Consider the following 23,876-nt stretch of genomic DNA (forward strand, 5'->3'; position numbering starts at 1 on the left):
AAAAATATTCACAGGAGGGGATAGGGAGGAAAATTTTAGGGCAGAGAATGAAGGAACGGCCATTCAGAGCCTGCCCCACATGTGGTCCATATAGATAGATAGATGGATAGATAGATAGATAGATGATAGATAGATAGATATAGATATAGATATAGATATATAGATATATAGATATATAGATATATAGATATATAGATATATAGATATATAGATATATAGATATATAGATATATAGATATAGATATAGATATAGATATAGATATGGATATATATCCACCAAAACTAGATAAGATGGATGAAGCTAAGAAGTGCATGCTGACATGAACCGGATATAGCTCTCTCCTGAAAGACACAGCCAGAACATGTCAAATACAGAGTCAAATGCCTGAAGCGAACCACTGAACTGAGAACGGGACACCCATTGGAGGAACTAGGGAAAGGACTGAAGGAGCTGAAGGGGCTTGCAACCCCATAAGAACCAACCAGAGCTTCCAGGGACCAAACCACTGCCCAAAGACTACACATGGACTGACCCTGCGTAGGTAGCAGTAAATAACATTGTTGGGGCAACACTGGAAGGAGAAGCCCTTGGTACTACCAAGGTTGAACCCCCAGCGTAGGGAATGTTGGAGAGGGCAGTAATGGGGGTTGGACAGGGAGGGGACACCCATTTAGAACGGGAAGGGGAGGGGTTAGGGGGCTGATGGACAGGAAACCAGGAAAAGGAATAACATTTGAAATGTAAATAAGAAATGCCCAATTTAATAAAAATGGGAGAAAAAGAATAACAACAAACAAACCAACAGAACAATAAAGAAAATGTTCCAGGGGCAGTGCAGGGGAATAGTGGTGAACAATAAGGGGGATGTATAGGGGATACACATATGGGGAAGGGAGAGGGAAGGGAATGGGGGCTTAAGGATGGAAATAAGGAAGGGGAATAACGTTTGAAATGTAAGTAAAGAAATATACCTAATAAAAAATTTAAAAATATCGTTCCTCCAAAATTGCTGGAATTCAATAAATGTGCAGTTATAACCGATGCTTTATTATAAGGAATGCAGAGGCATACAGCTCTGTGTGTCCTGGTCGCTTTTTATATTCCTATACTGAATGTTTTTATTTCCTCTAATGTATTAGAGAAATACTTGTGTTTCTCCTTTGTTTGTCACTATAAAGGAAGCTAAATTTGTGAGCACAGGGATAAAGCAAGGATAATTTTCATCATGTATGTGGGATCCACAGAGCACGATACACTGTCTACATCAAGAGCACAGTTTCCTGTGCAGCTCTGGCTGCTGTGAACTGATGGTGAAGCCTAAGCTGCATGAGACTTGCAGAAAACCACTGTTGCCTTACACTTGTGCTGTTACAGGAGGAAGAACCACACACGACTCAGGACGGTCTTGTGAGTGAAGGGTTAAAGGTCACATTTTTATTTATTGGCAAAAATTAATTTATTCGAGAACATTTTAAAGTGGGGAGTCAATGAGTTCAATGTATATAGCCTTAAGAATATAGCATATTAATTAAAAAACTAAAGTTAACAAATAAATAACAAAACTTCAAACGTAAACAAATAAAACCAAATGCATAAAACCAAACTTCAAACTAAAAACAAATATAACAAGTAAATTAGTCAGCATTCAATTCCTGCTGATTCTTCAACATATAACTCCAGCCTGTTGCTGGCCTTGCAAACACAGCAGAACGGCAGGTAAGATGGTAAAAATCTCCTCAAGATGAATGTAGACCTGCCTCACTCGGAGTGGTTGGTTGTTGATGGACAAGTCGTCAAAAGGTTAAACGTGAGGCGTGTTCCAGGCCACATCTCAAGGTCTTTCAAATTTAGCCCAAGATTGGTATGGTTACAAGGACTGAGATGCGGGAGGTGGTGTTAATCTTTGCACCCTCAGTGCTCCTGGTGGACAGTTCTGTCTCTGAGAGTTGTAATCCTGCTCTGTGCCCTGGGAAAGCTTCTGCTACAGTGTTCAGACCTAGGGGTGGAAAAGGCCTGGTGAGAACCTGCCATGTCACTTATCCCATACACAGCAGCACAATTCAGCAGGATAATCCAGGATGATCTTTCATCTGAGGTCATTCTCTCATGCCCAAGAGAGAAGGGTAAGAGATCCCACAGGCCTGCATATTTTCCCAGCTTTCAAAACTGCTAAAAATTAAACAGTGAACAGCAGATAATTCCAATCATACGTATACATTATATTTTAATATCATGTAGCAATGTCTCAATGTCAGGTGAGGAGAGATATGAACAAACTAGAAAACAATAGGAAGGCCTTGGAAGTCTGGCCATCACTGAAATGAAGACTATTATTATTCCTCCAGTGCAGGAATATGCCTGGGGTCCACATGACAACCTCAATATCTGCAAAGACCCAGAGAAACAATATCTCAAGAAGTACATGCACACTGAAGTGATATTATACTTGGCAAGAATATGCTGCATGGAAATCTTGCCGAGGGTAGGCATTGAAGTCCAAAGGAGATACTCATGCAGAAAATAAACTATACCACTCCTTTGTTTATGTGTATCATAAAACTATTTGTGGGGAGACCTAAAGGCACTGGGCTCAGATAATACAAGAGAGCACAGACTGGAGGGATCAGTACACACTAGCCAGAATCTCTATGGATCACATACACTTCATGGACGGAATTTCTTTTAAAATGGACAAGAAAAATATTCTGAGCTGCTCCGAGGTGACAGGTGCTGAGAACTATGGAGAAAGTCACACACCCAATAAGACAGTTTATAAGTACAGGGAATCTACTTGGGTCCTCTCATCCTGTGCTTTCAAATCCTCTCAGTGACACCGAAATGATGCTGCATCTTCTCAGACAAGGCCTTTTGCTCAGTGACCAGTTTTTGCTGATTCAGGGGGTCCTGCAGACTTTCCTCCATTCTCTCCTCATCCTGGTCATTAGAAGATTATATTGTCCATGGAGACATACATATATACAGACACAGACAGACAGACACCCAGACATACACACTTTTGAACTCACCCAAATATATTTGTTCACATATACAAGCAGAGTATTTTGCAGAATGTGGTTAGTTTCCCAGTTAATGGTAATAGAAGGGATCACCCAGTCTACTATTGTGGCATAAGAAAAAAAAAAAAAACCTGGAGTGGAGTAAGTACACAGTGAGCATAGCCTAAAGACAGCTCAGCCAATAAAGTGTATTCCCCTGAAAATCAGAAATTAGAAATGTGACATCTAGGCCTGTTAGCCAAGCCTGCTTAGCAAGGTCACAAGGCTGTGCACAGGAGGCTGATTTCAGGAAACAGAGCACTGGGGGGGGGGGGGGGGAGGTGAGCCTCTTCAGTCCTCTGCTCACTGTTTCCCAGTGCATGCAAAGTGAGCTGCATTTTTCAATATGAGGTCCCTTTACCATACAATACCTGACAGGGGAAACAAACTACCAGCACAAACAGCTAGGATTTCTCCATAACCACAATCCAAGGTAAAACTTGTACTGGGATGCTATCAGATATAATTCGAGTAAGAGAAGGCTAATTCAAAGCCAAATGCTGGCAGGTATAATCAAACTCAGCCGCAGTCATTGGAAGGGCTGTACAACATTGTACGTTTTCACTTTCTGACTGATGGATATCTGGGTAATTTTGCTTCATGGCTGCTCTGAGGTGAACCACTACAACACTAATGTGCCACAGTTTCTCTGCTCACACCTACTTCTTGTTCTGGAATCGCTGTGTCAAAAGGTTGAACTTTCACAAGAGTTGTACACAGCTTCTCACAGGGCTACCCATTTGACACCTCCAGCAATGTCTGAGGGTCATCACTGTTCTAAACCCTCCTTACAGATGATTTTCACTCAGATCAAATGATTTTGAATAACAATGGTTAAGATTGCCACAACACAACACAGGGTGAGTGCTTTGGACGATTTTGAGCCTAAGTTTCTGTCTGAGGCAAAGATGTGATTCCACCTCAGCATAACTCCTGGACATCTTCTGCTTGCAGATTCAACTCTAAGCAAATTAATCTTTCAATTAACAAATTCCAGGCCAAACTCCAAAGCCAAGGTATATTCAACCAAGTTTAGGCCAATCTGGAAAGAAAGTGGTGGCAGGTAACGATTAACATAACCAGGATGCTGAGAAGACACAACAAGCCACATGACCTTCCAGTGTTACTATACACTGAGAGCAAAGAAGGCAGAAGAGCTCTGAGTCATCAGTTTCTATACTGAGGTATATAGATTTCACACAGCAGCCTCTCCTCACATCCCTGTACCCTATTCAAGTTTTCTCCAAGTAATATCAATGTTTATGAATAGTTTTCCCAGTGTAAATAGTTTGAATAGTGATCAAGACCCCATTAAGAACAGTTTAAAATGTAATTGGAAAGATTATGTTTTCTCTTCTTCTTTCTCTCTCAGAGTGTTTGTGGTGTGTGTGTGTGTGTGTGTGTGTGTGTGTGTGTGTGTGTGTGTATACTTTTACATGTTTCTAAATATGCACATATAGACTTATACAATATATATAAATATATATGTGTCTGTGTTCAGAAACTTGATGACTTCACACACACATGTGAAAAAGCACACATATACACACACTTATATATATAAGACCCCCATATCACAAACAATTAAAACAAACAACTTCCAAAGTACAATATGCACCATAGTCATAAACATGATCACACATATATGTGCCCACAGACAAAAAACACACAAAAAAACACGCCCACAAACACACACACAGAGTCAGAGAGAGATGGAGAGGGGAAGGGAGAGGGAGAGGGAGAGGGAGAGGGAGAGAACAGAAATCATAACTGAGAAGCAGAAAAGAATGGGGAGGCCATCATGCTAGAACAACAGTTGTTGAATACAGATTAGGCAAAGGAAATGTGTCAAGTGAGAGCTTAGACACTGCTCTCCATCCCTTATAGAGTAAACCTGTGTAGGGAATGCACTTCTTGGGCACACTAGGTTGAGAGAGCTGGACAAAAATATCCCTCTAATCCTCACATATCTCACACAAACCCTCACCCTGAGAGAAGTCTTTCCTACATCCCTGTTCATCCAGTCAGCTCCAGGACATAAGCCACAGGAAAGAACACTAAAACACTGACATAGAACAGGACGGACAAACTGCTTCTCAAGCACTGTCACTAGAAACCACGATTTGGACAGGCGGGAGGGACCATTTTCAATGTACGGGGAAAAGGAGAGAAAGTCCACAAGCCCCATTATAATTGACAATGAGAGCCATTCTTTTGGCAATTGAACTGAACTCTAATCAGTTCTGTGCACTACAAAGACGGCTACCTCATGGCATCCCTCTAGCATAATGGCATGTAAGTGTGCAGTGTGTGATCAACAGATCCCCCTTAAGGAAATGCATTTTCTAGTTGAGCAGGAGGATTTGGTTGTCAATCCTCCAGTTTCTTGCATGAAGCTAACATCACAGAAAGTTTTGTAAATGTTCAAAGAGATGAACAACTGGATGAGACCTAGGAGAGTGTCTGGATAAGGTGGAGAAAGGTTAAACTGGTTTGACTTGGTTTATGCTTAGATATCAGGAAAACCTGCCCTTGATGCTTCATTCATCCTACCTGAGGATGCTTGTTACACGGATTTTCATACTGGCTTCCCCACAGAACCTTGTTGTTTCCTTAATAGACTCTTCCAGTGCAATCTGTTCCCATAGAAGCTCCCTGTTCTCATGCCCTGCTCTCTGGGCATTGTTCTTCAGCTCAAACAACTCAGTTAGGAGGGGGCAGAAGCTGTGGCTGAGACACAAAATAAAAATGGTGACTCCCAGCCAGTCTCCAACTTCCTCCCACGTCTCCAAGTCCATTACTCCTTCTAGGGTCCTGATCTGAAGAGAGTCCCAGATTATAGTCCAAGTCCACAGTAGCCGTGGAGCATGACCTAGAGACAGGTCAAATGGAGAAAAGAGCCACATTCCAGAAGACTCAGGGCACTTCTCAAAAACTGACACCATTGATTCAAGTTTTTCCCGGAAGAGGACTTAATCCCCATGTGTGCTTATTTGTCCATTTTATTAGAATGTCGCTTGGAGGCCAATCTTTCTGTGTCCTGTGTGTCCTAGAGCCTTCCTTAGACACAGGCTTCCTGGTCTGCTTCAAACACTAAAAAGCCTGATCCTCACTTTACTTCGAAGATAAGAATGGGCTGACACATGCTGTGCCCTGTGCTGGGGTCACAACCTTGTAAGTTACTCACCAGTACCAGTCATTTTCCAGTGTGAGGTGTGTACATTTGACCAAAGCTCTATTGACCTGCTCGCTCATTTTCTTCATGTCGGTCATCACTTACTGGTGCTGCATCGTGAGCATCTCAGACTCAAAGTTGTTCCTGTGGTAAGGCATGGTCCAAGGATGAAATAACATTATGAATGAAGGATTCAAGAATTACATGAATTCAGACTGAATCCTGAACTACCCCAGCCTAGGACATGCCACGCCCTTGCTTCTTGGTACTGGGTCATTTGATATTTATTAAGTTTATTATTGTGAACACGGAGACAGCAGTGCCAGGAAACAGAAGGAGGGAGCTGATTTGCTTGAGCTCCCTGAGGGGGTTTGAAGGAATAGACTAGCTTGCCAAGAACATTCGAGGACCCTGTGTCACAATCCAGGCTCCAACTTAAGCCCATGAAGACTATTCTCCTGTTCTTAGGTAACAATTCTCAATCATAGAATCTATTGCTACATGAAAACCCAAAGGAACATGAACAGTATTTACAGGGAAAAGAATTTATAACACGCACCAGGAGATTCCCATGTGCGTCCACCTGAGCAGATGTGAAATGTTCTACTGCTCACAGTGAGGCTCTCACCCTCATCATTATCATGCCATGGAAATTGACACAGGATAATTCTCAGGCCAAATCAGTACATAGAATACCCAGATCTTAAGTGATACACACAAACACAATCACACATGCATACACACACACAAACTCACACAAAACACTCTCTCTCTCTCTCTCTCTCTCTCTCTCTCTCTCTCAAATACAATTAGAATGCCAATTAAATATAAGGATGTGGCATTATCTCCAAATACAATGAATAAAATCAGAGAAAACCAGTGATCCCCTGTTGTCAGTCCAGTCACACACTGTGAGGCAGCAAGTGGGATTGGGTCCCTCCAGCTCTTCACAGGACCTATTGAACCCAAAGCACCTCCACGTCAATTACAACAATGATTGGTCATAATCAGAGCACCTAGAAATTCCCACAAGCCAACACCTGTCCAGTCTCCTTAAACCACACAATGAGAGCTCACACACTACTACCCTCACTCCCAGACTGTGATTCAATCAGGCCACAGGCTATGATTTACGTTTGTAGGAATTAAAATAGCCTGTGCCACCATCCCATTCCCATCTGAACTTCACATTCTGATGCAATCAGGAAAGTGATTTTGACCATGAGGACACCCTGGAGTTGTAGCCTACTGTGATGTGAGGAAATGTGGATTTAACAGAACTTGCATTGTGACTACCTGTCATTTAAATTCTTTCCCGGGTAATCGGCCAGGATACTCCTGAGTTCATCTCTCTCCTTCTGCATCTTCTGGAGAGCAATTTTGAGGTTCTCCAAACGCTTCATTCTCTCCTCTTCAACAGGTGTCGTCGAGGGTTGGGACGATGCCTTCTGATCAAACTCTGTAGGTAGATAAACACCAGTAAACAGGCATATATGTGGACACAGTGTCAAGGAAAACTATGCTTACTCTAAACAGAAGTCTGAGGATGAACAGTTCTACAGATACAGTGAATCCCTGACAGAGCAAGAAAGCTATCTTTAAGCTGAACTCAGCTAGTTCCCTGTTCCCACCATCATAGCCATATGATGACATATGCCATCATAGATATAGACCACACCTCCTAAAGCCATTCCTCTGTCACTGAAATTCTAAAGCTGGCCTAAACAAGAAGAATTGGAGGACCTTCTCAGCTAATGTCTGATGTGAGGCAGGTAAGTCCTTGAGTTCAAACTGCTTAACATCTTGAATCCCTAATCATGTGTGTTCAAGGACAAAGTAACTGAGACCTTGATATATGACCAGGAGAGTATCCCTCTTGGCATCAATTACCCAAGTAATCTACAGGACACTGCTGAGAATGAAGTGTTTCAACAGCCGATCCTGGAAGAGACACTTTGTTATTCTTATAAAGGCTCATCCTGGTATTCTTTGACACTGCCCAGGACACTAAAGAGATCCAAGGAAAGCCCCTTGACATATAACAGTTCTTGGTTTTCTGTCAAACTAATGATCAGAAATTATTGTGTCTGGGTCAGCCATTAGGAAGACTGAGGCTCTAAATCATATGTCCTACTCCTGGAAGGACCAACACAAGCCAACCTGCTCCAGGGAGCTCCCCTTGCCCTGCCCAGTACTCACTTGACCTCCTCAAGGACCTTTCCATTCGTCTTCTTCTCCAACATGATAGAAGGCTGGCCTCCCTCTGCCTTGGTCTGGTGCCTGCATGGATATGATTGTCCCTCCGAAAGAGACTGAGGATCCTGGAGAACATGCCTCCTCGGGAACCCATTAGGAAATGAAGGGAAATCGCTCAGGCAGTTGGTGTCACCACAACACTGCTGACATCACAGAACATTCTAGTGTCTCCTGGATACAAGAGAATTTCCAGGGAAGACACTACCGGTGATGTCAGTGGGAAATGCCATAGCTTACTTGCTAACTACCTCCACCCAGACTGACCAGTTTCTGCAGTGGCTTTTCCAGAGACTCACTTTTGAGCCAGGAACACCCATTCGCTCACTCTCCTTCCAGAGCTTCAGAGTTCTCACTCCTTCATTACAACTCAGTTGCTGAGGAGAGGGAGAGTTGTATCAGACCTTGAAATGGATAGAACATCTTTGTTAACAGCCAAAGGTCTAAAGACCGTGGATGAGGGATATTCTTCTTCCTGAAATGTATAAACCCAGTGTCCATGCATGTGACATATAGTCCAATTTCTACAGTTGTTACTGTTCCCCAGAGGCCAATATTTTTTTCCTTCACCTTTAAATGTATGCAAGTTGGAGTATGTTGTTTCTTGGAGTGTGCCTTGAGAGGGGTCATGGTTTCAATATATTCACCCATGTTTTTTCCTGAAATCTCTGTCTTACCATCCCATTTTGTGCAATGGAAACTCCCTTTTCCTGGCAAAAAAGCTTCTCAGGTATAGAACAAACATCAAATTGTAAACTTTCTGTCCATTCTTAAAGTTAAAATCCCCAAAAGTGAGGGAGGAACTGAGACCCAAGCGAGAGCCATGGAGGGGCAGAATGCAGAGGTGCTGCTGGCCAAGGAAGAGCAGGAGGAAGCAGAGAAGCTGTAGCACATCATGGTGCACTGGGAGCTAGAATTGGAGTTTGACCTGGGCAACCTGCTGGCTTCACTCTGAGGACCTACAGGGTGCTTAACCATCATTTATAACTCAGTATCTGGTGTCTCTCTGGCCACCGTTGGAACTGCATTCAGAGGAACCACAGACAAAAGTCATCCAAAGAACAATTCACCAAAATAAATAAAAATTAGTACATTTTTCTTTCAAAAAGGCATACAAATGTATGGTCAAGTCAAACAAAACCCAAGGAAACACAAGAAATGAAATATTTCACAACAACCCAAGAGTGCAAGAAACAGTATAAAAACAATCTCTTAGGGGTTGGGAATTTAGCTCAGTGGTAGAGCAAGGCCCTGGGTCGGTCCCCAGCACCAAAAAAAAAAAAAAAAAAGAAAAGAAAAGAAAAGGAAAGAAAAAAAAGACCAATCTTTTAAATCTATAATAATTCTATATGTATTTCTTGAAATAGCAGTTGGAGGAAGCAGGCTGTCATGCTCTTATAAGTTCCATAGCCTCATCAACCCTTGTGACAATCTCCACCTGTTTGATTTTTTCTTAAGCACAGATATGTGTGAGTTAGAATCCCGAGTCTGTCTGGGATCAGACTGTAAACTGTAGTCAATGTAACACTGGCAATCATTAGCCACAATTTTTTTTTTTTTTATTAACTTGAGTATTTCTTATATACATTTCGAGTGTTATTCCCTTTCCCGGTTTCCGGGCAAACATCCCCCTCCCCCCTCCCCTTCCTTATGGGTGTTCCCCTCCCAACCCTCCCCCCATTGCCGCCCTCCCCCATAGACTAGTTCACTGTGGGTTCAGTCTTAGCAGGACCCAGGGCTTCCCCTTCCACTGGTGCTCTTACTAGGATATTCATTGCTACCTATGGGGTCAGAGTCCAGGGTCAGTCCATGTATAGTCTTTAGGTAGTGGCTTAGTCCCTGGAAGCTCTGGTTGCTTGGCATTGTTGTACTTTTGGGGTCTCGAGCCCCTTCAAGCTCTTCCAGTTCTTTCTCTGATTCCTTCAATAGGGGACCTATTCTCAGTTCAGTGGTTTGCTGCTGGCATTCGCCTCTATATTTGCTGTATTCTGGCTGTGTCTCTCAGGAGCGATCTACATCCGGCTCCTGTCGGTCTGCACTTCTTTGCTTCATCCATCTTGTCTAATTGGGTGGCTGTATATGTATGGGCCACATGTGGGGCAGGCTCTGAATGGGTGTTCCTTCAGTCTCTGTTTTAATCTTTGCCTCTCCCTTCCCTGCCAAGGGTATTCTTTTTCCTCATTTAAAGAAGGAGTGAAGCATTCACATTTTGATCATCCGTCTTGAGTTTCGTTTGTTCTAGGGATCTAGGGTAATTCAAGCATTTGGGCTAATAGCCACTTATCAATGAGTGCATACCATGTATGTCTTTCTGTGATTGGGTTAGCTCACTCAGGATGATATTTTCCAGTTCCAACCATTTGCCTACGAATTTCATAAACTCGTTGTTTTTGATAGCTGAGTAATATTCCATTGTGTAGATGTACCACATTTTCTGTATCCATTCCTCTGTTGAAGGGCATCTGGGTTCTTTCCAGCTTCTGGCTATTATAAATAAGGCTGCGATGAACATAGTGGAGCACGTGTCTCTTTTATATGTTGAGGCATCTTTTGGGTATATGCCCAAGAGAGGTATAGCTGGATCCTCAGGCAGTTCAATGTCCAATTTTCTGAGGAACCTCCAGACTGATTTCCAGAATGGTTTTACCAGTCTGCAATCCCACCAACAATGGAGGAGTGTTCCTCTTTCTCCACATCCTCGCCAGCATCTGCTGTCACCTGAGTTTTTGATCTTAGCCAATCGCACTGGTGTGAGGTGAAATCTCAGGGTTGTTTTGATTTGCATTTCCCTTATGACTAAAGATGTTGAACATTTCTTTAGGTGTTTCTCAGCCATTCGGCATTCCTCAGCTGTGAATTCTTTGTTTAGCTCTGAACCCCATTTTTTAATAGGGTTATTTGTTTCCCTGCGGTCTAACTTCTTGAGTTCTTTGTATATTTTGGAAATAAGGCCTCTATCTGTTGTAGGATTGGTAAAGATCTTTTCCCAATCTGTTGGTTGCCGTTTTGTCCTAACCACAGTGTCCTTTGCCTTACAGAAGCTTTGCAGTTTTATGAGATCCCATTTGTCGATTCTTGATCTTAGAGCATAAGCCATTGGTGTTTTGTTCAGGAAATTTTTTACAGTGCCCATGTGTTCCAGATGCTTCCCTAGTTTTTCTTCTATTAGTTTGAGTGTGTCTGGTTTGATGTGGAGGTCCTTGATCCACTTGGACTTAAGCTTTGTACAGGGTGATAAGGATGGATCGATCTGCATTCTTCTACATGTTGCCCTCCAGTTGAACCAGCACCATTTGCTGAAAATACTATCTTTTTTCCATTGGATGGTTTTGGCTCCTTTGTCAAAAATCAAGTGACCATAGGTGTGTGGGTTCATTTCTGGGTCTTCAATTCTATTCCATTGGTCTATCTGTCTGTCTCTGTACCAATACCATGCAGTTTTTATCACTATTGCTCTGTAATACTGCTTGAGTTCAGGGATAGTGATTCCCCCTGAAGTCCTTTTATTGTTGAGGATAGCTTTAGCTATCCTGGGTTTTTTGTTATTCCAGATGAATTTGCAAATTGTTCTGTCTAACTCTTTGAAGAATTGGATTGGTATTTTGATGGGGATTGCATTGAATCTGTAGATTGCTTTTGGTAAAATGGCCATTTTTACCATATTAATCCTGCCAATCCATGAGCATGGGAGATCTTTCCATCTTCTGAGGTCTTCTTCAATTTCTTTCCTCAGTGTCTTGAAGTTCTTATTGTACAGATCTTTTACTTGCTTGGTTAAAGTCACACCGAGGTATTTTATATTATTTGGGTCTATTATGAAGGGTGTCGTTTCCCTAATTTCTTTCTCGGCTTGTTTCTCTTTTGTATAGAGGAAGGCAACTGATTTATTTGAGTTAATTTTATACCCAGCCACTTTGCTGAAGTTGTTTATCAGCTTTAGTAGTTCTCTGGTGGAACTTTTGGGATCACTTAAATATACTATCATGTCATCTGCAAATAGTGATATTTTGACCTCTTCTTTTCCGATCTGTATCCCTTTGATCTCCTTTTGTTGTCTATTGCTCTGGCTAGAACTTCAAGAACTATATTGAATAAGTAGGGAGAGAGTGGGCAGCCTTGTCTAGTCCCTGATTTTAGTGGGATTGCTTCAAGTTTCTCTCCATTTAGTTTAATGTTAGCAACTGGTTTGCTGTATATGGCTTTTACTATGTTTAGGTATGGGCCTTGAATTCCTATTCTTTCCAGGACTTTTATCATGAAGGGGTGTTGAATTTTGTCAAATGCTTTCTCAGCATCTAATGAAATGATCATGTGGTTCTGTTCTTTCAGTTTGTTTATATAATGGATCACGTTGATGGTTTTCCGTATATTAAACCATCCCTGCATGCCTGGGATGAAGCCTACTTGATCATGGTGGATGATTGTTTTGATGTGCTCTTGAATTCGGTTTGCCAGAATTTTATTGAGTATTTTTGCGTCGATATTCATAAGGGAAATTGGTCTGAAGTTCTCTTTCTTTGTTGTGTCTTTGTGTGGTTTAGGTATAAGAGTAATTGTGGCTTCGTAGAAGGAATTCGGTAGGGCTCCATCTGTTTCAATTTTGTGGAATAGTTTGGATAATATTGGTATGAGGTCTTCTATGAAGGTTTGATAGAATTCTGCACTAAACCCGTCTGGACCTGGGCTCTTTTTGGTTGGGAGACCTTTAATGACTGCTTCTATTTCCTTAGGAGTTATGGGGTTGTTTAACTGGTTTATCTGTTCCTGATTTAACTTCGATACCTGGTATCTGTCTAGGAAATTGTCCATTTCCTGAAGATTTTCAAATTTTGTTGAATATAGGTTTTTATAGTAAGATCTGAAGATTTTTTGAATTTCCTCCGAATCTGTAGTTATGTCTCCCTTTTCATTTCTGATTTTGTTAATTTGGACACACTCTCTGTGTCCTCTCGTTAGTCTGGCTAAGGGTTTATCTATCTTGTTGATTTTCTCAAAGAACCAACTTTTGGTTCTGTTGATTCTTTCTATGGTCCTTTTTGTTTCTACTTGGTTGATTTCAGCTCTGAGTTTGATTATTTCCTGCCTTCTACTCCTCCTGGGTGTATTTGCTTCTTTTTGTTCTAGAGCTTTTAGGTGTGCTGTCAAGCTGCTGACATATGCTCTTTCCTGTTTCTTTCTGCAGGCACTCAGCGCTATGAGTTTTCCTCTTAGCACAGCTTTCATTGTGTCCCATAAGTTTGAGTATGTTGTATCTTCATTTTCATTAAATTCTAAAAAGTTTTTAATTTCTTTCTTTATTTCTTCCTTGACCAGGTTATCATTGAGTAGAGCATTGTTCAATTTCCACGTATATGTGGGCATTCTTCCCTTATTGTTATTGAAGACCAGTTTTAGGCCGTGGTGGTCCGATAGCACGCATGGGATTATTTCTATCTTTCTGTACCTGTTGAGGCCCGTTTTTTGACCAATTATATGGTCAATTTTGGAGAAAGTACCATGAGGAGCTGAGAAGAAGGTATATCCTTTTGCTTTAGGATAGAATGTTCTATAAATATCCGTTAAGTCCATTTGGCTCATGACTTCTCTTAGTCTGTCTACATCACTGTTTAATTTCTGTTTCCATGATCTGTCCATTGATGAGAGTGGGGTGTTGAAATCTCCCACTATTATTGTGTGAGGTGCAATGTGTGTTTTGAGCTTTAGTAAGGTTTCTTTTACATATGTAGGTGCCCTTGTATTTGGGGCATAGATATTTAGGATTGAGAGTTCATCTTGGTTGATTTTTCCTTTGATGAATATGAAGTGTCCTTCCTTATCTTTTTTGATGACTTTTAGTTGGAAATTGATTTTATTTGATATTAGAATGGCTACTCCAGCTTGCTTCTTCTGACCATTTGCTTGGAAAGTTGTTTTCCAGCCTTTCACTCTGAGGTAGTGTCTGTCTTTGTCTCTGAGGTGTGTTTCCTGTAGGCAGCAGAATGCAGGGTCCTCGTTGCGTATCCAGTTTGTTAATCTATGTCTTTTTATTGGGGAGTTGAGGCCATTGATATTGAGAGATATTAAGGAATAGTGATTATTGCTTCCCGTTATATTCATATTTGATGTGAGGTTATGTTTGTGTGCTTTCGTTCTCTTTGTTTTGTTGCCAAGACGATTAGTTTCTTGCTTCTTCTAGGGTATAGCTTGCCTCCTTATGTTGGGCTTTACCATTTATTATCCTTTGTAGTGCTGGATTTGTAGAAAGATATTGTGTAAATTTGGTTTTGTCATGGAATATCTTGGTTTCTCCATCAATGTTAATTGAGAGTTTTGCTGGATACAGTAATCTGGGCTGGCATTTGTGTTCTCTTAGGGTCTGTATAACATCAGTCCAGGATCTTCTGGCCTTCATAGTTTCTGGCGAGAAGTCTGGTGTGATTCTGATAGGTCTGCCTTTATATGTTACTTGACCTTTTTCCCTTACTGCTTTTAATATTCTTTCTTTATTTTGTGCGTTTGGTGTTTTGACAATTATGTGACGGGAGGTGTTTCTTTTCTGGTCCAATCTATTTGGAGTTCTGTAGGCTTCCTGTATGTCTATGGGTATCTCTTTTTTTAGGTTAGGGAAGTTTTCTTCTATGATTTTGTTGAAGATATTTACTGGTCCTTTGAGCTGGGAGTCTTCACTCTCTTCTATACCTATTATCCTTAGGTTTGATCTTCTCATTGAGTCCTGGATTTCCTGTATGTTTTGGACCAGTAGCTTTTTCCGCTTTACATTATCTTTGACAGTTGAGTCAATGATTTCTATGGAATCTTCTGCTCCTGAGATTCTCTCTTCCATCTCTTGTATTCTGTTGGTGAAGCTTGTATCTACAGCTCCTTGTCTCTTCTTTTGGTTTTCTATATCCAGGGTTGTTTCCATGTGTTCTTTCTTGATTGCTTCTATTTCCATTTTTAATTCCTTCAACTGTTTGATTGTGTTTTCCTGGAATTCTTTCAGGGATTTTTGCGATTCCTCTCTGTAGGCTTTTACTTGTTTATTAATGTTTTCCTGTGCTTCCCTAAGTGTGTTCAGGTCTTTCCTGAAGTCCTCCAGCATCATGATCAAATATGATTTTGAAACTAGATCTTGCTTTTCTGGTGTGTTTGGATATTCCATGTTTGTTTTGGTGGGAGAATTGGGCTCCGATGATGGCATGTAGTCTTGGTTTCTGTTGCTTGGGTTCCTGCGCTTGCCTCTCGCCATCAGATTATCTCTAGTGTTACTTTGTTCTGCTATTTCTGACAGTGGCTAGACTGTCCTATAAGCCTGTGTGTCAGGAGTGCTGTATACCTGTTTTCCTCTCTTTCAGTCAGTTATGGGGACAGAGTGTTCTGCTTTCGGGCGTGTAGTTTTTCCTCTCTACAGGTCTTCAGCTGTTCCTGTGGGCCTGTGTCTTGAGTTCACCAGGCAGCTTTCTTGCAGCAGAAAATTTGGTCTTACCTGTGGTCCCGAGGCTCAGGTTTGCTCGTGGGGTGCTGTTCAGGGGCTCTCTGCAGCGGCAGCAACCAGGAAGACCTGTGCCGCCCCTTCCGGGAGCTTCAGTGCACCAGGGTTCCAGATGGTCTTTGGCTTTTTCCTCTGGCGTCCGAGATGTGTGTGCAGGGAGCAGTCTCTTCTGGTTTCCCAGGCCTGTCTGCCTCTCTGAAGGTTTAGCTCTCCCTCCCACGGGATTTGGGTGCAGAGAACTGTTTATCCGGTCTGTTTCCTTCAGGGTCCGGCGGTGTCTCCGGCAGGGGTCCTGCCGCTCCTGGGCCCTCCCCCACGGGAGCCCAGAGGCCTTATACAGTTTCCTCTTGGGCCAGGGATGTGGGCAGGGGTGAGCAGTGTTGGTGGTCTCTTCCGCTCTGCAGCCTCAGGAGTGCCCACCTGACCAGGCGGTTGGGTCTCTCTCTCACCGGGTCTGGGAGCAGAGAGCTGCTGCGGGCCCCATTAGCCACAATCTTTAAGTTTCCCTTGTAACATCAGAGCACAGCCATATCTTTGGAAAGCAAAACTCACCCTCCACCAAACTATCCTCCAAAATCCAGTCTCTCCAAAACACCAAGTCCATTCCTCATGCTATAAAGTATGACGGCCAAGCCTTGCATATGAAGGATCGATATTGCAGGCTCTAATACCTCACCAAAGAGACATTGCCCTAAATTCTTTTACAAGTCCAGTTTCCATGATAAGAGTTATATTAAAATATTATCCCAATCTAGACCTGTTTCCCTGGGTTGGCACATGCCACGTGTTTTCTCGAATGACTCCTTTTTTAAGCCAACATTCTATTACAAATATTACAAATTTTCAACCATACCCAATAACTTAAAAGCCAGTCACCTATAGCCAAGACATGTAAAGCTTATTATACATTTAAAACCAAACAGAAAAAAATGAAGTGACTACACATATCTTTAGTACTTAGATCAAACACCATTTTTACTTCTTTAGCTGTCATTTTAAAAGAAGCACCTTGTTACCTGTTGATTCCAAATATCACAGTCAAAGATTTCTCTAAGAGAAACAGCTAACAGCTCCATTACCATAGAAGCTTTGAAGCTGCTGGCACCTTTAAGGCCAGCTAGTGTAGACATTGAGCCAGCCCCCTGGGGAGCTTCCCCAGTGGACAGACCTAGGTTCCTAGCTACATTCCTCCATTGAGGCAGGATTCAGTCAGAGACACACATGACAGTTAACACCAGAGATAACCAGTTATCTAGGATGCTGGGCTCCAAAGGTCAATTGAAACTGTTTTATTTATTTGTTCCTTTCTTGAAAGGACTTAAAACTAAATCAAGGGGGAATCAACCAGCATTTAAAGTTTTCACCATTTTTTCTTTTAAACATGAAACACAAAACATTCAAGCAACAAGAAGCACAACCCAGACATACATTGACATCCATGGACAGCTTGGTGCAACAAGGACAGACAATAGACATAGAGGGAGGAGCTAGATGGTGTCCCACCAAAAGGACTCAGATACCCTACCTAAAGGACATAGAACCAGAAATAAGCACATCTCCAATAGGAGCCAGCAAGGAGGCAGGATGTGCCTAGGAGAGCTATTAAAAAGCTTAATCTCACTTTCCTTCTTTTGCCAAAGCATCTGTGGAGAGTCTGGGAGGAATGTTTTTCTCAAACCATTTTCTCTCTTGTCTAGGGTGTAAAATGTCTCTAATCAGGGTCCAAAGACTAAAAGCATCTATGAAAATTAACTTTGCTTCTCTAGATTTTAGCATAACTCTAAAAGAACACGTACACAAAAACATTTGACCATTATTACCTTGTCCCTTTTTACAAGGTTTACTCACCAGTACCCCAAATCTTTATTTTTCTTTGCACGTGCTTTCAATGCCCACGGTGCTTCTGTATCCTGCTTACTGGGACCTTTCCTGGCCCATTTTCCCCAATACGTCCCTCCTTCACTGGCCGGCTTCCTGGGACCATCTCGTCAGGTTGTCCTCTCTTTTCCAATCTTGGTGGGACCTCCATTTGATGATGCCTGTGTCATCAGGACACTCAGAACCGGGCATAGGCCTATAAGAGTTAAGAAGAAACACACACTCGGGTCATTCGTGTTAAAAGAAGGCTGTCCACGCTTTACTGAGATCTCCTTATATACCAGAGGCAAAAGCCGTGGAAAAGCAATAAAGCAGGTGAAAACCCCAACCAGGAAAATAGGAAAACAGGAAAAATCTGCATCGTGGCAAGTCCCGACCCCAACACAGGGGTGTAAACAACTTCTTAACAATAAGAAGCTGAAAGGCTCAGCAAGAGGAATGGGTGCCATGGAAGGTCCTGGCCCCAAATCAGGGACCGAGAGAAGCTGCCAAGGGTGTAAACAACTTCTGGCCATAGTAGGCTGAAAGGCACAGCGAGGGGGAAGGGAAACACTCCAAGGTAGGGCCCAACAGGCTAATATAAATATATATTGGAAAAACTAAAACACTGTATATGAAGAAAAATAATTAAAAAGTGCTACATATCTAAGCATAACATTCATAATAAAAGAAACTCAAATGACAGAAATTCATAAGAAATATTCATCATCCTTCTACATCACGCAAATGCAAATCAAAATTACTCTGAGATCACTTTTCACACTTGTCAGTATGACTAAGGTTAATAACACATGTGACAACTCAAGCTGACTGGGTTATGGAGCAAGGGGAACATTCATACTCTCCTGGTGGAAAGGCAAACTTCTACAGCAACTTCGGAGATCAGTATGATGGTTCTTCAGGAAGGTGAAAATTGTTGTACCTTAAGATACAACTCCAGGTCTCATGTCCAGATGTTGATTCATCCTAGAATACAGACCCTTGCTCAACCATGTTCAGTGAAGCTCATTTATAATGCTTAGAATTTGGAAATATTTAAGTTGTCCCTTAACGGATGAATGCATAAAGAAAACGTGGTGCATTTACAGACTGCATTGCTGCTTAACAATTACAAAAGGCAAAAAGGAAGCATGCACTATGCAGGACAATGAATGGATCTAGTAAAAGTCATTCTGGATGAGGCAATCCAGACTGAAAGAGACAAATGGGATACATATTCACTGAAATGTGGGTGTGGGTGTTAGCTGTTGATTCTTCAATCTGTGTGACTGTATGATCAGTTTAGTGTGAGGGTCTAGGGACGTGGGCCAGACTGTCCTCATTTAGGGAAGTACAAGTTCACTCATGGATTGCTGAGGGACACTGTCAGGGATAGGAATGTGAAATGTGAAGAGACAGGGAGAGGGCAGCAATGGAGGGAACATAGAGAGGGACAGTAAAATGAGGCGCTGTATCGAAGCCTAAGAGAGTAGAAACCCTAATTGCTTTTTAAATTGTTTTATAAAGGTAACTAATGATTTATTATGGGTGCAAGGAGAGAAGTTAAAATGTTGATTGTGTTCATCTATGTGAAATTTCAATAATAAGTAAGTCACAAAAGTTATGGATTTTGACTTTCAATGAACCTGTTACAGATAATGAATATCTAGTCCTTATGGAGACATCTGTCACCATCTATTATACACTAGTCATTTTATTTGTTTCCATTTCAAATGTCATCCCCATCATTGGTCTCTCCACTTTGAACCCCCATACCCTCCCAATCCTCTTTGTTTCTAAGAGGGCACTCCTCCACCTACCTACCCACTTCCACTTCACCCCTCTAGCATCCCCCTTCTCTGGGACATCAAGTTTCTACAGGGCCAGTTGCCTCCCATCCCAGAGATGTCAGATGAGCCAGTTGTTGCTACACATGCTCTACACTATATGTATCAGGAGCCATGGCCGGGACCACATATCCTCTTTAGTTGGTAGTTTAGTCCCGAGGAACTCTGAAGGCTCCAGTTAATTGATATTGTTGTTCTTCATATTGGGTTCCAATCCCCTTCATCTCCTTCAGGCTTTTCCCTAACTCTTTCATTGTGGTCCCCAGGCTTAGTCCAATGGTTGGCTGTGAATATCTGCATCTATGTCTTGAACAGAGGCACATGGGAGGCTAGAAGGAAGCCTCAGACTCCAAAGTAAGGTAATAGGATGTAATTCTGTATTTGCCCAGAAGATGGCGACATAGGATCCTTTTCACAAACTTGTTTCTCACTAACCTCTTAGTTCTGTCCAGCATGTCAGGAAAGTTCCGCAATGTGCTCTGTGACTGAAGATCCTTCTGCTTGCTGGAACTCGATCCGCTGCGTGGAATACTCTCGATCGGCGATGGGCGTCTGGGTCGGTGGACGCAATGACTCCAGGAACTGTGAATGAATGGACTGAGTTGAGCAGACATTGAATTCATCTGAGTGGTTGGCATCTCCAGAACCTGCAGCTTAGCATCCATGGATCCAGGAGAGCACAGTGTGCAGGGCTGAAATCAGATTCTGTAATGGAGAGGCAGAAGAAACTATGGTTTTGAAGTATTTGTTCTTTTTGAAAGCACAAAGGGGGAGATCAGTCAGTTATCCTCTTTTTGCAACATCTTACTCTGAGCTGCAGGACATATCCTGGGGGATATTGCTTTCCATATTCAATGGGCTTTTCAGAAATTCCAGTTTCCTGAAACGGCATGGCCCTACTTTGGTGGACTGACTGGTAGGAAGTGGAAAGGTTCTCTGAGGGGCAGATGAGGAAAGGCCAAAAGAAGAGGAAAGAGACAGCTATGAAAGGGCTGCTGGTGGGTACAAGGAAACAACAAGCACATTTCTCAAAGCCCTATTTTACTATAGCACTGTGGGAAGCATAACCACAAGCTGACAGAAACAAATTGTTAAAATAAACAATGCATTCGTTCCCATCCCCCAAACTACTCCGTTTTTATCCACCAATGTCAATAGAAATTTAAGCCTCAAGTACACCTTCTCTTAAGGTTCCATACCTCAGCAGGCTGAAAAATCTGCCAACAGGCCTTGACCTACCTTGACTATGCCTAGCAGGCAGACCTTCTCTCTCTTTCTTTTCCTCTGTTTGAGAGCAGGAGCAAATGACTTTATACTGTGGGAGGATTTCCATTATCAACAAACATAAATTTTTCGAAGTCATTAAAGCTAGAAGGCCAATCATTGATGGACAGGTGTGGTCAGGTCATTCTACCTAAACTATCCCATGGAGAAAAGTAAAAGTGACAGCCATACCTGTGTTTAGGAAACAAGATGTCACAGGTGATTTGAGTATGGGTGCTGTGTGGGAGAGAGGAGGTCATGAATCTAGCTGGAAAAGCCCACTCCACTTTTAGATGTGTTTTGAAAGACATATAATAGAAATTTAACTGCAACAAAATTTTGTCAGCAAATGTGCTCTAATGATAGGTGGTTAGGTTTGGGGGTCATATTGACACAGAAACTGGATTAGTGGTAATATCTTGGGAAGTAGCTTGTGTTACAAGGAGAACTTCAGTTATCCCTTGCCTAGGCCATCTACTGTCTTCTCTTCTCTTTTTTCCTCGTTCACTCTTCTATCTGGGCTGATGTAGCAAAAGGCTCTTCCCAGAGACAAGTCAAAGGAGAATTAAGGTGACATCTTTAGCCTGTTTTCTTATAGACACATTGGACTGCGAAGGCTGTGAGGGAACCAGGCGGGAGGAGTGTGCAAAAGGCAGAAGGAAGCAGTGACTGCACTGGTCGTGTTTCCCATTCTGTCACAGAAGCATTTTAAGAAAGGAGGGTTCCATTGGCTCAGAGTCGGAAAGCACAGACTCCATCCTAGAAGGGGTGAGTGTAGCCGTGAGAGGTGCAGTTGGTAGAAGTGGACTGGCTGGCAGGATGTGAATGAGACTCTTTCCATGTGGGTGGAGCAGGGAGCAGAAATAGGGAAATTCTAGCTCTTAGCTTCCTCTCTGTGCCATTCAGTGCAGGCACCTGGCCTGAGAGTTATGGTGTTACCACCATTCAGAGTGAGCTTTACGTCGATTCTCTCCCCAAAACCCCTCAGAGCGACATTCAAAGGCCTGCTTCACTAACACACTAGGCAATTTTTACCTTCCTCAAGTTGTCAGTGACCAGCAGCAGAGCAAGGCAAGAAGGTTGCACGGCCATTTAGAGGGAGGAATCAAGGAGTGGTATCCGTGCAAGCCAGAAGAGACCTACAGGAAAGCTGGACATCAAAGAGCCACACACATTCTCTCATGGATTCTCATGGTTTTCCCAGAGTGAGATTCAGATGCATGTGGTAGCTAGAGGCATTTCTGGCTGAAGCCGGTTTTCCTATGTGACATTAGGAAACAGTTGTAATAAAAGAAAGTTTCAAACAGCAAACTGTTCTGATTCTGATGGACACAAGTCTGATACTAGGCTGGAATTCTCTTCATAACTTTCGATACTTTTGAAAATAAAGGATAGATAGTATAATGTACTCGAATCCTAAAATACTGTGAAGTATGCATTTCATAAATATGCATTACATGATATTCAGTTGAAATTGCTGGGAATTGTACTTTCTTCTATCCCTATAACCACTTGGCTCTGGACAGAATTACTAAAGAATATGATGACTTGGGCTGTGTGTGTCTCTGTGTGTCTTTGTGTGTTCTGTGCGTGTGTTTATGTGTGTCTCTGTGTTTCTTTAGGTATTTATGTGTTTATATATTTATGTGAAAATGGAGGCTCTGTCAACTTATGGTATTTTTCACAGTAGCTATTGTCCACAGTGTTTTATGAGATGAAGTCTTCATTATGGCAGATGGAGTCAGAGAGACTACAGAAAGATCAAAGTATGGGGTTGGGGATTTAGCTCAGTTGTAGACGCTTGCCTAGAAACCGCAAGGCCCTGGATTCGGGTCCCCAGCTCCGGAAAAGAAAAAAAAAAAGAAAGAAAGATCAAAGTATAGAGGAAGGGGCAGGGAAGATATCACAGCAGTTGAAATCACTTACTGTTCTTCCAGAGGATCTGGAATTGGTCCCTGGTAACCATACAAAGACTAACACCAACCTCGATAGGCAAAGCTGTCTCCCAGATTCTGCCCACACTTGACAACCTCGTGATCCACCCATACAAAAGGCAAAACGCAGATCCGGGTCTAGCGGCTAAGAGTGACATTGACTATCTAATCCGGAGGGGAGGAGGGTGGCGGCCAGCAGCAGGGCAGCGACAGGGGCGTCCAGAACACTCCAGGCCACCTCCCTCCCCACCCACCACTTGTTTGGGCGGCCTTAAAGAGTTGAGTAAAATCAAGCTGGTAACCAACCATGACTGAAGGAGGATTTGATCCCTGTGAATGTATTTACTCTCATGAACGCGCTATGAGAAGACTCATCAATCTGCTCCGGCAGTCCCAGTCCTATTGTACCAACACAGAATGCCTTCGGGAATTGCCAGGGCCCTCCGGTGACAGTGGCATCAGCATCACTGTGATCTTGATGGCCTGGATGGTGATCGCTGTGCTCCTCTTTCTACTGAGGCCTCCTAACCTGAGAGGCTTCAGCCTTCCTGGAAAGCCCTCCAGTCCTCACAGTGGACAGGTCCCGCCAGCCCCTCCTGTGGGCTAACATCCTGGTGTGGGAAGCAGCGATTGTTTGACACCCTGCACGACCGAACGACTGCAGAGAACCTGGCACTACCTGTCTCTCCTTTTCCATCTGCAGTTTCATGAGCTTCTAGAAGTTTCACTTGCCAACTGCCTTTGTTTCCTGTGTTGCCACAGTCCTTATTTACAGTATACCTGAGTAAACGATTTCTTTGAAAAGTCGAGGGCTATGTTGGTTGGCCTAAGCTTAAACTTTCCACTCCTTCTCCCTGGAACCCTGACCATAGCGTCTGTGGTGGTTTCTGGCCCAACTGAAGGAAACTTAAGGTTTCTGCATTTAAGTATTTTAAGTGGTTTGGATAGATTTTAATTCTTTTCATAAGGTATTTATTTTGGGTTCTCTGGTATGAGTGACAGAGCCGTGCTGTAGTCAC

General features: G+C 42.5%; 2 protein-coding genes and 1 pseudogene across 3 annotated transcripts in view; 1 reads left to right on the forward strand and 2 right to left on the reverse strand.

Annotated features, from left to right (window-relative positions):
- LOC148000697 (disks large homolog 5-like) overlaps positions 1-23,876 on the reverse strand; it is a 90,948-nt gene that overhangs the window by 10,129 nt on the left and 56,943 nt on the right. The gene's annotated exons all lie outside the window — the stretch shown is intronic.
- Positions 1,404-8,659, reverse strand: LOC148000698 (uncharacterized). Of its 2 annotated transcripts, XM_087586954.1 has the most exons (5): positions 8,432-8,659; positions 7,529-7,691; positions 6,245-6,376; positions 5,611-5,787; positions 1,408-1,997 (listed from the first exon to the last, which is right to left on the reverse strand). In XM_087586954.1, the coding sequence occupies exons 1-3, from the start codon at positions 8,580-8,582 to the stop codon at positions 6,334-6,336; spliced, it is 357 nt and encodes a 118-aa protein (XP_087443080.1). In that variant the 5' UTR covers positions 8,583-8,659; the 3' UTR covers positions 1,408-1,997; positions 5,611-5,787; positions 6,245-6,333. The 2 variants fall into 2 exon arrangements, with proteins under 2 accessions (XP_087443079.1, XP_087443080.1); XM_087586953.1 differs by lacking the exon at positions 5,611-5,787 and having other exon boundaries at positions 1,404-1,997; positions 8,432-8,575.
- LOC148000699 (small integral membrane protein 14 pseudogene) lies at positions 23,165-23,464 on the forward strand (annotated as a pseudogene).

The sequence above is a fragment of the Rattus norvegicus genome, chromosome 15, assembly GCF_021556685.1.
Source record: "Rattus norvegicus strain SHRSP/BbbUtx chromosome 15, alternate assembly SHRSP_T2T, whole genome shotgun sequence".
NCBI lineage: Eukaryota > Metazoa > Chordata > Mammalia > Rodentia > Muridae > Rattus > Rattus norvegicus.

What these genes read in the sequence shown, in the direction of transcription:
- LOC148000698 (XM_087586954.1), bottom strand. Translation starts at nt 8,582, where the DNA reads ATGGGTTCCCGAGGAGGCATGTTCTCCAGGATCCTCAGTCTCTTTCGG. An exon ending in AAGGTCCTTGAGGAGGTCAA is followed by an intron (nt 7,692 to 8,431) that starts GTGAGTACTGGG and finishes ATCTACCTACAG; the next exon opens with AGTTTGATCAGAAGGCATCG. An exon ending in GGAAAGAATTTAAATGACAG is followed by an intron (nt 6,377 to 7,528) that starts GTAGTCACAATG and finishes GCCTTACCACAG; the next exon opens with GAACAACTTTGAGTCTGAGA.